We start from the raw sequence: 17,581 nt of genomic DNA on the forward strand, positions 1-17,581 counted from the left end.
GGGCCGACCGAGGACAGCGGACTACCCAAGTGTAAGGACTGCAGCAATGTGAGATGAAGAACATCTGATTTTACAAATCCTGTATGGCAAAAGCCAGGATATCCATGTCTATTGTTTGATCATTCACAATAATGCACCAGACCAAATCAACCATACTCTCTCCAAAGCTGCAACCATACTTTATCAACCTATAGCAGACAGGGAACAGTGAAACTTCCAATGTAAATATATCTGAAGTGAGCACGAAAAAGAATGGAATCAGGTAAAAGCCAGGATATCCATGTCTATTGTTTGATCATTCACAATAATGCACCAGACCAAATCAACCATACTCTCTCCAAAGCTGCAACCATACTTTATCAACCTATAGCAGACAGGGAACAGTGAAACTTCCAATGTAAATATATCTGAAGTGAGCACGAAAAAGAATGGCATCAGGTGAAGGAGATAAATAATTAGTTTGCTAAAGAAAAATAAATAGGTTGTCAAGCAACATTTCAATTAAATTACCACTTCTTTTCAGATGCTAGCGAGATCAGGACATTGCTGTTTTTCACTGTGGGTAAACACTTTGTACCATGACATGTAAAGATAGTTCTCATAAACCCAAATGATCAGAAATAAATAATGGATAGAATGAAATGCACAAGGCATGAATAAAAATGCACTTTAATAAAAAATAAATAAAATAACTCTACAAATGTGTACTTACTGAAAATTACAGTTTCCAACATCTGGAATCAGGGTTACAGTTTTAACCTGGTTTTGTAGACCTTGCAGTATTTTAGTGCTCTTTATTTTGCTGATTAATACAAACAATGAGTTCATTGAAGACCAATAGTTGGATATTAAACATGCAAAAATTTTATGGATACATGTATTCCCTTAATTACCGTAAGAAACATATAATGTGCATTTACAGTTAAACTGTAAAGAATGCGATGTTACACAGTATGCAGATGAATACCACTTTTGCACTGTTACAACTCAGCTTGACGTTTTATAATTTAAAAAGAACACATTTCGTCTAACAAATTATGCTAAATAATGTATGTCTAATGAGTCTAACGAAAAGACTTTATGAAACCTAAGAAACACTTAAGCCTCATTAAAAATTTCTGGATGATACCTGACTCTTCAAATGGCAAAAGTTGTAATTTTCAACATTTATTATACCCCCAGATAATGGATGTTCAGTCTGAAATATAAACTCATGACACAGAGATTCTACATCCTTCATGGCCTGTCACTGTCAATGTGAAAAATACACTTTGCTTAAATGTGTGCGACATTGTATTGCATTTGAATCATATGCACAGAATTCAAAATAATTTCTTATAAAGGTATTCCTAGATTAATACATACATTACTGTATTTGTATTTGAAATGTACATCAACAGCAGAAGACAAATGCGCGATGGACAGATTAACTTTTTTAGTTTCTTTACTGGGGTACATTTGCAAGCACAGCCTGGCTGAAGAAAATCACAAAAAAATTAAATAAAACAGAACAAATTCACACATAGCGTAATCACAGAAGGTAGAGAATCCCATACACAACTGAAACTATATGACATTATTAACAGAGTAGAAAAACAAATATAAATTAATTTTAGTAGCAATAAATATAAGAGGGAAGCAGCAGGTAAGAACAGTGGGTGGAAGCAGAAGTGATGCGAGTGAAGTTATGCCAGAAAATGCAAAAACACATGAATCATACCTACGATATACATACCTACAAGCAAACCATATTATGAAAACAGTTTCATTTGAGAAGCAGTCACTCAGCTGATTTTTGCTTCATTGTTTCAAAACATATTTGATCCTTTAAAAGAGGGTCTGTTAACTCAAGCTATTTTGTCTGAGAGCTCTCTGTACAATTTTAAATACTGCATAAAGCAATTCTGTGCAAAGTTTCATTAATTACCCTAAAACAAGTATTGTTCAGAGTTTGCTCGCAAGATAACCACAGCACCTTCGTGTTTGGTTTACATACACAGCTGCAGCAAAGTATCTAGTGAGTTAATTGCCGCAATGCAATTGTATATCACATTTGTTGCTTGTTTATTTGTGGCATTTAGAAAGCTTTGTAAACTTTACCATGGCACAACTAAATCTAGAGCATACCTCAGTCATGTCAACTTAGGGATCCTCAGGTATGCCCACAGACTTTGATGGATGCATCTCTGCATTTGCACACTCCTGAGCCCATTACAGGTTCATAGGTTGGTACTAGGCTATCGGCCCTAGGGACTATACAAGCCTAGCCATAACAATTCCCTGGTTATTTCTTCCCACACTATTTACTTCCCTGGACCCCAGTCTAGCAGGGCGACTGAAGTGATCCCTGGGTGAATTTCCTTTCTCCCATCCAATCGTCAAGGTTCCTTTTGAAGAGGGCCAAAGAGGCACTCTGCTTGACATGTATGGGCAGTCTATTCCAGAGTCTGGGGAGTCTCTGGGTCAGGAACCTATCCCTCCAGCATGTTTTGTTTATTGTGATGACAAGGTTTAGACCCCTGGAGCGTGTGGCTCTGAGGGATTGGGATTTCTTTAAACTCTAAGGAGGCACTGCACACTTTCCCTAGATTGATATTTAATTTATTTTATTTATTTTACATTTGTTGATCGGGCTAGTCCAGCTGGATATATGTCCATTTTCAGTGGAGGCCCGGGGAGAAAAGCTCCACAAATTACAACAACATAAAAGGTCAAGACAAAGACAATAACAGTATAATTTGGTACATAAGAAGTTTTAACAATTATAGTACAAGCCTAAGATTATATATTTTATATTTCAGTAGGAAAAAGGAAAAATTTATCTAAGAATAGATGAATAAGACTAATACATTTGTATTAGAAATGGTGTAGTACAAATCTTTATGACATATTACAAAATTAGATACACCTAGTAGTTTATGATAAGAGATACTAAGGTCTCACAAAAAACTAAGAAAGAAAAACACTAGAGATCAATAGATAGAGTATAGAAGAACAGCAAACAAGGATGGATTTCTAGTGTTATTTAACACATAGGTTGTGATACTATATGAAGGTGTTTGATCATTCCACAGTATATACTTATTTACATGAGAAAAAAATCCTAAGGAAGGTTAAGCACACTAAAAATTAGTGAGACAACACAAGATCATGATCATGGGAGGCTAGGAATTGTGGGAGTCTAGTTAATAGTTAGGTACTTAGTCTGGGTTAACACAGGGGCATAGCCAGTGTGATTTGAGGTAGGGTTTAAGCTTGCTTTTAAATAAGCTGACAGAGGATATTGAGGTTAGCTGGCTTGGGAGGATGTTCCAGGCTTTACCTACTGTATTGGAGAACAAGGTGTCACCAGCTAAGTTGTTGGATTTTGATATTTGTACAAGTAGGTTATTAGGTGAGCGTAAGGTCTTGAGGTTATTATAGGGGGTGACTAGGGATGCAAGTATGGGTGTATTTTGAGGTAAATACAGGATCTTATGGGCTACTATTAATTGATTAAAAAGTATTACATTTGGCAGCTCCAACCATCCTAACTGATTGAGATTGATACAGTGATGAGTTCTATAGGAGGACCCAGCTGCAAATCTGGCAATATTGTTGTAGGAGGATGTAAGTTTACTCAGATTACTTCTACATATTTTGGTATAGATAGGGGAGGCATAGAGCAAGGTAGAGATGAGGCGGGTACGAGCAATAGTAACCCTGGCTGGAGGTGTAAGAAAGGGTTTTATTCTATAGAGGGAACCTAATTTCTTGTTTACTATTTTTATGGTGTTATTAATGTGAGGTTCAAAGGACAAGTTGTTATATATTAGTACCCAGAGTAGTTTGGTGGTTGGTTCAGGAGATATTATAGTTCCATCACTTGAAGTAATAGTAAAGTTAAGTGGGGAGGTTCTGCGGGTGGGGGTAAATAGTAGCATTTTTTTTTGGGGGGGTTAAGGATAAGACGTCTTTGTAGGAGCCAGTTTTCAACTGTACTAAAGGTCATTTGGGTTAGTGACTGAAGTTCTGATTGAGAAGCAGCAGCGCATATGAGTGTGGAGCTGTCAGCGTATTGCGTACAGCGATATCATTGTGGTTAGATTTATTTTTTACCCCAGTGGCATGATCCTACAGAGAGAGTCATTTAAAAAAGATTTTTACAAAAGCAGTGGCTGAAAGAAATCCCCAACAGGGTGAAAATGCTGGCAATTTGCACACCAGACATCACTGTACCACGATAATTACTTTTGTTGCAAAATGTGTTAAACATGCAATGTAATTCTTATTGATGCAGCCCAGCATCAATACTCGGTACAGTACAGACTTGAACTCTTGGGAGTTACCTCAAGTTCTTTCCACTTCAGTATTTTGCCTTTAAAAAGAAATGTGCATCTTGTCTGAAGAGAAGAAAACTCTTTCATCATTCCAAGCTTTGCTACCTTCAGATATATTCTATTAAAATATGCATCCCTCTTGTTCTACTTATTTATTCCATTCTGGTAAGTAGACTGGTTGACAGACCCTTTTCACCCATGAACGGGTCCCACTGGGTAGAAATTGCAGTGTCAAAGAATGCAATTTGATTATTAGATCAAGTATTTACATAGAAACAAATATACTTATTACAGTGATTATTAAAAGAAGGTTTGAATGAAGGCAATAACAGGATTACATAACAGCTTGAAACAATATTTACAATCAGTAATTTGAATTACAACTTTTACAAAGAGATCAGTAAGGCACGTAGTATTGACTGAGTAAGCAACAACCATGACACAATCATTCAATTAACAAATGCATATTCAGACAACACACATCACTGTACAGGCACAACCATGACACAATCATTCAATTAATAAATGCATATTCAGACAACACATATCACTGTACAGGCAGAGGGTACAAACTATGTATAGAAGGCCACAGTTGCATCAAAGTTGTTCCTAACCCTTTTTATTTATAATAGGAGCAAGCTGATCACGCTGTATAACACAGTATACATAAATCTTCTCATCAAACACTGAATACGGTTGCAAATTATTTTTAAATAGTGAAGCACAGCATTATGAGTGGCCAGAATGCAAGAGAACATATGACATGGGAACCATCTCTTCACACACAGTGATAACAGGAGAGAGAAAAGATTGAAAAAAAATATTCAACTGCTAACAAACGTAAAGCCTGACTATGTCTTGTTTTCTAATAAAATCCTGTCACCAAACCTTCTAAGATACATGAATACAGCTGCTCCTATTAACAGTCTCCACAAAATTGATGGAAATATAAATTATTTCCCATTAAGCAGACTGAACTGCATCCTTAATATTGTAAACACATGGCAGTATGTCTGTAGTGTAAACTTACTTTATACTGACAAAGAACGGTCTTGGGAATCCACAATGAAAGCTTAACTGAAGAACCATTTTTCATCTAAAATATACTCTTGAGAAGTACATGTTCAATGCATTCTTCTGTATGCACTGCAATTTTTATGTACACTACTCTTAGGATTAGCACTTTGTTGTGTAAAACACAACTGCCAATATGAATAATTTTAATAAAGTTGTGCTTCCTTCACACAGTAATAAATTGTGCCAGACATTAAATTTAGTCACTCTTAAAAAGTGTATGGTGCTACAAACAGTTAGACATGAATGCAAAAAATGGATCAAGATAGAAAAACCATATTGCCCACTACCTATAAACATTGTGTAAATTAATGTTCTGAATACACTGAAGGATTACGTTCTACTTGCCAGCTGCATGACTGGTATATTCCCATTCTACAGATCACATATCTTTAACCACTACTGCTACAGTTCATTTCCACTGCAAGCAAACGTTTGGTAATAGCAAATGCTTGTTCAGCTCTCTCATGTTAATGGCTTCAGACTTTTTAGAAGCAAAAAGAGCAACAGCCTGCATCAAAGAAGGATCTGTAGACTATTTGTTTTGCTTGGGGGAGGGGGACCTTTTAAATCATCCATTACCACTGAGGAGGAGGAAGAGGGAAAATTCCTTAAAAAAGTACAAGATCTCAAATTAGTGCAATGTTTCTGTGGACATTATATTTACTAAAACACAGGCTAGCAAATGCCGTTACTAAACACTAGCATTTGCCAGTGGACATGAATCAATGGCAGTATCTGCACTATTGCTCTGGGTGGTCAGAGCACAAAGGGGGTGACTTAGTGGGTCCCAGACCTGCAATCAACTCCCGTGTTCTAAAAAAAAATCTTGACTTTTGCTAATACATTGGATTGGGGGTGGGGTGGACTTTGACATCAAGATCAGCCATGTTCAACACAAAGAAAAAAGAAAACAAAAGTGCACAAAGTGACTACTCTATAAAGGTGATGCATGTGAAATGGAGTGCTTCTGCAAAGGAAATATTCCTACAGAGGATGACATCTGGAAATTACGAAAAAAGGTGCAGTGAAGTCTCATTTGTTGTAACAGGCCAGCTCAAATGATATAACAGTGTCACAGTTTATGAAACTACCAATATAACTGGAAAACCGATAGCCAAATCATCTTAGTATTAAACCCTTTTTACTATTTATTATGTAACAAGTCATGGATATTTTATATTGTTCGTCAGTGCTCAGACTTTCTGACTAGAAATAAATTATATCTGTCATTTGGGCACTTTTTCAGTCTTGTATAACATTACAAGCCAGCAAATTGTATACCGCTTACACAGTGGTAAATATCGAGCTTTACAGGAGTGGTAAAGGACCACAAAGTGGGCATATATATATATATATATATATATATATATATATATATATATATATATATATACACGCATGCCTGCATGTATATGTGAGTGCGTATATATATATATATATATATATATATATATATATATATATATATATATATATATATATTTAGGTACATACAGACACACACACATAACTGAGAAACAAAGCTCAAGTCAGTATGCATTTGGTTGCTTTTTTTTTGCATAACATATTTACTGCTGAATTTTAATACATGATTGAAAAAAAGTAGTATACATTTGGTTTCAAGGCAACATGAAAGCTGCATCCTTTCATTCTAATTAAAAAAAAAAAAAAAAAAATGTCTGCCCTCACCTGGAGCGTGCTGCAAGAATGGCTTTATGAGCTGGCCTGGGGTGACCGTCAAGGAGTAGCATGATATCGCAGAACTCATACCCTGCACCTTCCAGGTATGCCTTCATATCCTGTACCAATGAAGTGCCTGAAAAATATTTTAGGAAACCAGCTCCAAGTAAGAAATGGTGGCAATCGCGAACATACAACTTCAAAAGTTCATTTTCACTGATCATTTTAAAAATAAAACAAGGGAACTTTATACCATAGGGGTTGAGTAAAACTGAAGTAAAAGCGAGTCTGTTTCAGATAAGGTACAGCATGCATTTACGCAGCCTAATTATACAGTCACAGGTTTGTCAGGTCTGCAAAGTATTACAGGCCTGTTTCTTGCACTAAATTGCTGTTCCTGTTTTATGTACATTTTTTTGAGTTGCTGATTCCCCACTTGCTCAGTATACAATACCACACTACATTACATGGTACTGTGAAAGTGATTCAGTTACCTTTCTCAAGTCTTTTCCTTACTACATCGTAAAAAACCTGTTCACTACAGCTCTAATTAAAACCAAAGAAACAAGGTGACCTGGCGGCAAGGATGCCCAAAGCCATGACCTGCAACGAATGTCAAGCAGTAATTCAAATATATTAAAAATAATTTAGCGCTTTCATCCTATTCTATTTTGGACTTCATCAGAACGAAGATTCAACAAAAATTATATGTTTTTATATACAGATAAAACAAGTACACCAGTCAAAAACCTCACTCGATAAAAAAAGTAATTGAATAAATAATCCTTAAAGAGCTAGTTAGTTAATAAGCAGTCATATTCTAAATAGCTAAAAAGTTAAAAACACATAAATCCTCAGAAGACTTAAGTTTAAAAATGTACATCACTCATTGTGGTGTTGTAAGACTTTTTTGTTGGATAAATAGAGAGAACTTTAAAGAAGCAGATTTATGAACTACTACAGTATTAGAACTAAAAATTCAAAAAAAGCCTCTCATGATGAATTCTTATTCGGTATTTTGGAAAGAGTAGATATTGATCCTAGGGGATGGGATTAGGAAAATGTATTAGAATATGAAGAGCTAGTATGTCAATTTAAACTCAGTGCCTTTATGTTTCCTGGTTTAAAGGATTATTCTTTACAATCCATGCTGAAACAAACAGCTGCTAAATTATGCTAACCAACTGCTTATCTACTAAATATAGTTTTTAGGTTTAACTAAATTTTTTATATAGTCTTACAACAACAACATTACTGAATAGTGTTTTTTGACTGGTGTACTTGTTTGATCTGTGTGCAAAAAAGTATCATTTTTTTGAATCTTCATTCTGATGAAGTCCTAAATAAAATGGGACAAAAGCCCTCAATTATTTTAAATAAATCTGAAATACTGCTTGACATTCATTGCAGTTCCTTGCTTTGTGCATCCTCATAGCCTAGTCACCTTGTTTCTTTGGTCTGAGTGACTACAGCTCTAATTAAGCAGAGAGACTGTAGTGACAGCGCAAACCACTCCAAATTGCTAATATACTGTCATCTTTTAAAATCAATTCTAATTAAATGTTCCACCAAACATTTAACTGTTACTGTAGCAACTGAAATAAAACCATTAACTCTCCCTTTGGGATTATAAGCAAGAATCAGAAACCTTGTGCAGGACAACATAGTTTTTCCTATTAGCATGGCAACTATTATCTATACTTTGCAACTGGCATTTCTGCTTGCGATACAGGTTGTAGCTGAAAAGGGTTTGAAAAGATCATACTGCTTACCTTGTTAACTTATCATAATGCAACAGTTCTGCTGTGACATAACAGCTGCTATGAAATACTGGTTTGGACATCACAAGAATGAAAAAAAAAACAGATGCAACATGGCAGGCACATATGAGTTTCTGTGATGGTCAAGTAAGAATGTGGTCTACATTCCACAAGCTTTATTTGAGAGTTAAAATAAAACACTCTGTATGTGTTATTTAAGGTTTTAACCTGTTGGCTTCCCAGTGATTGTTTAACTTTGAAGAAAAAACTAACAGCAATGTTTGGGGGAAAAATACAGCACCCCCTGACATGACCATAACACAGGCCAAAAGTAAACAGCAGCATATCAAAAATTCACTTTTTCACTGCTTTTTTGGGTCCTAGAAGCATCATCAGTTAGAGACAATAACTCCACTCATTTAAAGACTTTTTTTCTTTTGCTCCTAAACCATGCTAGGAGGCTGATGAAGGAAATGGTCAAATGGCATAAAAGATTATATCCCATACAAAATGCATCACACAAAATTTCTATACTATACTATGCAGTCTCTAAGTTCAAACTTACAGAACACTGCAGTGTTATCTTCACAAAAATAGTCCTATACATTGACAATACAAGTCAATTCTAGGGCAACATTGCCTTTTTGGTTAATCAGGACTAAGTTCAAAAAGCAATTCTTTACAGGTGTTTGAACTTTCACTGCAAATACGAATCACGTAAATCTTAATGTATGTGCAACAGTCAAGGCAATCAATTTATAGATGGCATGGAAGTCATGTCAAAACAGAGAAAATCAACAGTCTCCACTTTACCTTTAAAAACAAAATGCCCTAAATAAATCAACGAGCCCACAAATTGAGAGAAAACATTAAATACACACATATGCAACCACCTGTATTTCCTACCCCCTTACTTACATAGTTACAAAAGACAAACAGAAAGGCAAATGCCATTTATTTTAAAACTTTAGTTTCCAGTATTGGTTTTCCCCTGCTCAGAAACATAGCTCCTTCCAGTACTGATTTTCCCCTACTCAGAAACATAGATCCTTCCAATATCATCTTTCTCTTACTCCTTACCACAGCAAAACCAGTAAGTTAAACAAATCATTTTGCCACGCTTGCTAGAATAGTGGCTTTCAAGTAATGCACACTTCAGTGTATACACATCAGCGCTGCTGACTTTGTTATTAAACATGTTATAAACTACACACTATTGAGATATGTACTCAATGCACAAAGTAAGCTGTGAAGGACAGCGCATAGCAGCAGTGGGTAACTGTTGGGATTTTGATCTTCTGCAATCCTATACCAGACTATTTTGCTTCTGTTGCAGTTCTCAGGGTACCTATGCTTCCTTCCAGAGAAATTGATGGTGTCACATCAGACTAGAAAGGGGAACCTAGCACATGTGATCACCTGAATCTTACCTCAACTACTGATCAAATACAATCTGTAAGATGGGAAAACGGGGATGGGGGGTAATAATACACAAATATACTCCTGCCCAATTTACAGGAAGATTCAATGATAGGCATTAGATTGAAGTCCATCCAAATAAAAGGAGGCAGCTGACACAGAACACAAGGATTGGGGAAGTATAAGCCAGACTGATGTCTGGTTTACAAAGGCAGGGCTTCATGTTATCAAAGCACACCATCAGAAACCATGGAAACACCTCTAAGAACAGAAATAAAAAAAAATAAAAATAAATAGATCTCACACACACAAAGCCTCAGACCATCCCAAAAGCCGTGGTGGTACAGAAGGTCCCAGAAAACCATAATCAACCAAACCTATAAGCCTACTAGATGAAATAATAGGAATGAAGCTATGGGAGAACGGTCCTCAGCCCCAGGTGCTACCAAAACATAGATAAACCAAGGTCATAAAAGATGACTGGATTCAGCACCAGGTGGCTGCTGGAAGTTGTACTTCTCACAGATGTACTGCCATCCTTCAAAGAGGAGGACAAACAAGCACTTAAGCCTTCACTCATAAATGGCAACTGGTGGCACATGAGGTCTGCAAAATCGTCTTGTGGACTGAAGCACTTCAGAGACATCTGACTGACTTCTGACCTCTGCATCCTTCACCTGGTGCTTTGCTTCCGAGTACAAGGGATCCTCCTCCTGAACAACAAAGTATAGAACAATGATGGCAAACCTATGACATGCCTGTCTAAGGTGACACTCCATGACATTTGGGGTGACACACCAGCATTCACCAACATCCGAGTTACCAAAGAAACTGCTTTTACATTTGTTGCTTGTGTGAAGTGCATTAAATTACTTTGTGCCAGGAGCCAGTTCAACAACATTGCTGCAGAGGTATGGAAGTTTTTAACCTAAAAGACTATTTCGGTATCGATAGAGTCCGCAATGGGCAGTGCTGACATTGTTCAATCTTCGCAGTTACACTGCTGCAAAGGGGAAATAGTCTGCATTTCTAGCAGTCTGCTGTTTACATTCCTCTCAACTGTCCCTCTTACTCCCTCCTAAAACTGGCAACTTTTTAAACTTAATGACAATAATAAGATTTATAGACTAATTTTAGTTCAGAAAATTTAATATTAATTAGTATGCATTTTTTCTGTCAGTGTCTCAAATTAATAGTACTAGCAGTTTTAAACTGCATGTCTTATAATTCCAGATTTGTCTCTAATTCTGCTGAGATTTATCCCTGATGTATAGACAGCTATGCTGTTTTATTTATTTACTTTTTTTTTTGTGGGGGGTGACATGCAAGCAGAGTCACGTTAGGCATTTTCCGAATTTTTGACACACCAAACCCAAAAGGTTTGCCATTCACTGGTATAAAAGCTAAATAGTTACTATAATGTGACATGTCAAGCAGGTATAACTTTCCTCTCCTAGTTCACTGGATGGTTAGGTTAAACACTAGTGTAGAATAGCGTATATACATTTTAAATGCTACTCAAAAGGTGCTGCATGTCATAATGGGGGCCGCAGTGGTGCAGAGGTTAGCGTTGTCGCCTCACAGCAAGAGGTTCTCTGGTTCAGTTCTCAACTAGAGTGCCTTTTGTGTGGAGTGTGCATGTCCTCCCCACGGTTGAGTGACATTTAAAGACATGCAGGTAGGTGTGTGCGTGAATGGGTGTGCCTTTGTTGAAGGTTGGGTGTCAGGCTGGCACCTCGGCCCTGTAAAAATCTACTGCCACTCATAAGTGGACCGTCGTTCCTCTGTGGCGACCCCTAACCAGAAAAAGCCGAAAGACATTACTTTACTATCACATCATCAAACGTGTAGAAATTCAAACGATTTAATATTGAACCCAAAAGTCTGAAACCGCACAACAATGAGCACACAGAACAGCGATTCCCCCCCCCCCCTGGGGGGGGGGATTGCTGTTCCTAACAAACCCCCCCCCCCATAAACCTTAAACTAAAACTGAAGTAGAGGGCTTCACCCCCACACCCACCCTACTTAAATATACAAACTCAGAGATTGCACCAGAGTGGAGGAAACAGCAAAGCTCAGAAAATGACCCACCGATTGTGACTTATTTATTTTGTGTTTTGGACTTTTGGGTTCAATATTACATCGCTTGAACTTATACAAGTTCGATGATGTGATATAGACCCGTCATAATGTACATTTGCTTTTTAGAGAGACGGTATGAATACAGACCTCATAAAAGTCATTGTTTGTTTTATTTAAAAGCCATCCACATACTATGGTGCCAGATTAAAGAAATACAGGTACAAAAGTGAAGAAATACATTTCAAGAGTTTGTACCTGGAGCTAAACAAATGTAATTTATAGATGGAAAAAAATGGCTCAACTGCAACCAAAAGAACTCTCTAAGATGATACAATATAAAGCATGCATGCATACATGGACTGGGAAGACGTTAAATATATCCCTTTTTCTTGAAAAGTAGAAAGGTTACTAAGCAGTCAAACGGAAAATTCAGGAATCACTGTTGGTCAGAAAAAAAATTAATATTTATCCACCATATGTTATTTACAAGGATATAAAGTTATACAGAAACTAGATATAATTATGTTAATAAACTAAAGAACATAGGCAAAGAATGTGGAGTGATTGCTACAATTCAGTAATGTGATGCATGATGAATTAAGAGAGAGAGAGCAGTATGCAATCTAAGAAGGGATGAAAGAATAGACAGGCTATTTAGAGAAACAGAAATAACACTGACAGAAGCTGCAGATGTGTGGAGTGCATGTGAAATCACTAGTGTACACTTAAAAATACATGACAAATGGATATATATGTATGACAAAATATGACCCTCAGAAACAGAAACTAAGAAATAAAAAGATGTGCTGCAAAAGGAACGTACTGTGACAATACTTGAGACTGGAGAAAATACCATGAGAACGAAATTCAAGCCTCATTTACTGGGTGTGACTATGACAACAGTTCTGTTCTGCATATAACAAATATTGCAGAATGCCAAAAGATATTTTTCAAAAATGATAAATGGAAAAACAAGCGTGCTACGAATTTACACTTTCCTGAACTTGAGTATAATAAGCTATTTCGGTGCAACTGAACAATAAAGACGATGCAGTGAGGTCAGAAAATACATATGTGGACCAAGACAACAATACAAGTCAGATTTTTGGAAAGCTTTGTAAAGAATTAATAAGCAACATGTTGAATTTAAACTAGACACAGGTATAACCTGCAATACTTTGTCTGAAGATATGTCTGAAGCACTGGAGTGCTTAAGTACTGAAGCAAAGGGTGTGTGTGTTTACCTTAATCTGGCCACCTGAATGAGCCATTAGGTCAAAAGATGGTAACAATGTAACATAAATATCAAAACTACCAAACTTTCAAACTGTAGCAAAACATTTTCAAGCTGCATCATTTAAAGAACTAATATGTCCTAATATTTTAGTTCATTTAGATTGTGAGAAGCTGGAAACATCAAATTCAACACAGGAAACCAAACAGCACCTGTGTACACAAGTTGTCCCACAGTCTCAGATGAAGTCTGGAGCCACAGTACATAACCTGTATATCTATCCTGATTTATTTGCAAGCTTATGAAGTCTGAAGAATATCACATACAAGTAAAACTTCATGCAGTGTCAAATGTATATTCAACAAAAGTACCAATAGCTCTCAGGAGTAAAAATATAGGAAGAACTAAACCGAATGGAAAACTTGGGTGGCATTAAGCAGTCAGATATAACAGTGTGGGTGACTAGCATCATTACTGTTGTGCAGCAATACAAGATTTGCATCTCCATTAATCTGCAAACACTGTACAACGTGATTAAAAGAAAACATATCCCTGCTTACAGTCAAGGAAGTGGTTCAAGGAATGCAAAATGATGCCACACTCTGGTACTTAAAGCAGACCAAGTTACTGGCAGATAGTTAACGGATCAAGCTTCAAATTCATACATTTATTACACTGCTAGAAAGGGAGAGATTGCTTACGCCTCTGTTTGGTACTTTGTCAGCACCAGAGCAGATTCTAAAGAACTGCTGCACAGGTAACTGAAGCTGTGGAAGATGCTATAAACATAACATATCATCAACTGGTATTTTGAACACACAATAGGAACATAAACTACCACAGTAAGCTGTAAAAGTACACTTCAGAAAAAAGGCAATTACTATCAGGTGAAAATCTAAGACCCCCACCCCCATCACCACCAAAACAGAAGACCTAGCTTATCTACAAAGTAAGCTGTGCAACCTGGAGATATACCTATAATGGTAACAGCAGAGATTATAGCAACTCTGATCTTAAGACCTGTTGACAAAGGAGGAAATGAAAAAGGGGACAAAAGGAAGCCAACTGTCTAATGGTAGGTACTTCATCATGGAATTCAAACAATGTCATTAGTCATGAAAACCTGACAATTGGCATTGTAATACTACTTGTCAATTATCTTGATGTTAATCCGTTTCTGTATGTTTTGCTGATATTCTTATCTTAATGACTTATTTTTATATTTTAATAAACTTTTATAAAAGTCTGTGACAAGAGAGTGATACAGCTACTAAACAGATTAAAAAACATTAGTATAAATATAAAACAGCAACTAGTCTGAAATACATGTAGACTATTTTAATGTTAGAGGGACCAATGCATAACGGACAAAAGTCATAGCAGTTCTGCATATGCCAAGACCAGAAGACAATAATCAAAGATTCTGGAAATAATGTAGCATCTTGAAATACTTTACCCCAAAGGTCAAACACAACTCTCTTAGAGGAAAACAGCCTAGAAAAGGGGCCTGTGAATTGAACAGCTCTGAAATGATTAAGAAACTGGTTTCAGATACTGTAATACTGAAAGACCATGATACAAAGAAGCCAGTTGTGTTGCAGATAGATTCCAGTTAAAATATTGAAGGATCTTAACAAGAGAACACACCAAAATGTGTGAAGAACATATGCAACTACATGAAAGACGTGTGCAAACAGAAAAAGGGATGGCAGTATTTGAGAAACTACACAAGTATAGCTGTGGTAAAAAGTTCAACTAGAAAAGAAAATCATAAATTCTTGCAAAGCATTTCTAGAAAGTCACTGTGTAAGGCAACTTTGAAACCGCAGAGGAGTGTGCTCTACACAAGTATAATCTAAAAGTAGAACAGACCAGTCGCGGAACTAGGCAGAACAAATTTGCAGAGCAGAAAATATTTATCACACAAACATGAAGACTGTTAGAGCTACAGAAACTTTGCAGGCTGCAAGTTCCCTGATAGAAGAAAAAGTAAAAGAATCATAGAGCAGTACTGACACTTACTAAGAAGTGCAATTAATACAAGCCACAACTAAAAGGCTGGCCAGACTAAATATCAGTAAGAAAATTCAGTCTTGTTTTTCTTTCAAGAAGAAATATGATGTGCTCAGAGCTCACTGTTCAAAACACAAAGTAATGCTTCCCAATCTACTAGGAAGACAAATGCTTGAGAGTATACATGATGTTATCCAGGAACAGTAAACCACAAATGAAATACAACTCAAAATACTTGGTGCAGAGTTGTAGTGTATGCAGTGGATACCATTACAATCAACAAAAGATTTTAATAGATATGTTCCATGGTCATCCTTCAGTAAAATGCATCTTCATCCATGAATGAAGCAGGCAGTGATTTATTCCAATCAAAATTTATTTTTTAAATACTCAAACCTATAAGACAAAACAAATGCAAGCATGATTTGTGCCCCAAGCCTATTTTCTCAAAAAAGAGGATACCTGAAGTTGCTGCATCTAACAATGGTCCAGAATTCTGGAGATGTATCTGGGACTTGTAACTCGAATACAATGTCCAGTTTATATGGCAATCAAATGAGCAAGTGGAGAGAACTATCCAAACGGTGAAAAACTTTGTTCTCACAAAATCCTGAGTACCACTGGATTCCCAGTTCTGAAACACAGGAATATACCATTACAATGACTCAATCTTCTACTAATTCAGCTGTTAATAGCTTAATTCAGCTACATTACTAATGTCTGGAAATCAACAAAATAGCAAAGGGAAATGCTGCAGAGAAATCACTGCTAGAAACTGTGGAGGATACCAGATATACAGGGTGTAGACACAGTAAGAATAGAAAACCATGAGAAACAATGCAGCATGAAGATGTCTCAGCCTAAACATAATCCGGCACTGCTCATAGTGAAGATGGAAAGGTGTACAGCAGGAACTACAGACATCTGTGCAAGACATATGAAGTCAAAAGAAAAGCAAAATAAGTGCCACTACCAGTTCTGCTGCAAGAAAATGAAGAATGTGACAAATGCGACAGTGTAACAGTCAACAGCTGCAGAGAGACATACATAAAACACACAGATAGACTTTTCAAATTAAGTTTCAGCTTTGTTTTACTGTAGTACCTTGCAGGCCATTCTGCTCAAATGTGGGCGTGGTCTTTAGTGATTGGCAGGCGAAAGGGGCATGTTGTCATATGGGAAACGTACACCCATGCAGATGCAACATGCATATTCATAGTCTATGAGTACTTTACCCTTTTCCTCAATACAGTGCAATTTCAGAGTTGGTATATTTTATTAGCAGTATAACTGCAAATATTTTTTTCCTTCTCTCTTGCCTCCTTGCATCCTCCATGTTGAGGGCTGCTTCCCCCACACCCCCTGATATATATACCAACACCAAGTTTGCACTACATTGAGGAAAAGGGTAAACTACTAATAGACAATGAATACTCACGCTGCCATCGGCAGGAATAGTACTTAGGTTTATTAAGACATAACTGATTGTTGGCTGGTGGGTGGTGTTTAGGCGGGACTTGCTACTGGGCACCCTGCGAAGTACTGCAGTAATACAAAGCCCAAGTTTCCAAGTAAAGTTGTAATGGAGCAAGAACTGTCCAAAAAGAAGCTGAGATGTTCAGTGTAAATTGAAGACTACTGAAGCAACCACAAAGACTGAGACTGTTTAAGAATTAAAATTATTATAACAGATGGAAAGCTGCATTTATTTTTAAGGTCAGTGAATAAGTTCAGAAGTTTTATTCTATTGTAAACAGCCTACGACATGTTCAATACGTGGTTGACAAAACTAACACTTTGCAAGCCACAGTTCAAATGATACATGTACACACACGCACACACCTGTCTCTCTCTCTCTCTCTCTCTCTATATACATATATATATATATATATATATATATATATATATATATATATATATATATATATATACATACACACACACACACACATACACAGATATATATATATATATATATATATAAAAAATAGAGA

General features: G+C 36.6%; 1 protein-coding gene across 2 annotated transcripts in view; it reads right to left on the bottom strand.

Annotated features, from left to right (window-relative positions):
• LZTR1 (leucine zipper like transcription regulator 1) overlaps window positions 1-17,581 on the bottom strand; it is an 830,693-nt gene that overhangs the window by 242,807 nt on the left and 570,305 nt on the right. For both annotated transcript variants that reach the window (XM_044068313.1, XM_044068312.1), the window contains one exon: window positions 7,086-7,212. In XM_044068313.1, coding sequence (XP_043924248.1) covers window positions 7,086-7,212 — 127 coding nt within the window. The remainder of the gene's footprint in view (window positions 1-7,085; window positions 7,213-17,581) is intronic.

This window comes from Protopterus annectens, chromosome 4.part0 (genome assembly GCF_019279795.1).
Source record: "Protopterus annectens isolate FY-2018-M chromosome 4.part0, PAN1.0, whole genome shotgun sequence".
NCBI classification, from domain to species: domain Eukaryota; kingdom Metazoa; phylum Chordata; order Ceratodontiformes; family Protopteridae; genus Protopterus; species Protopterus annectens.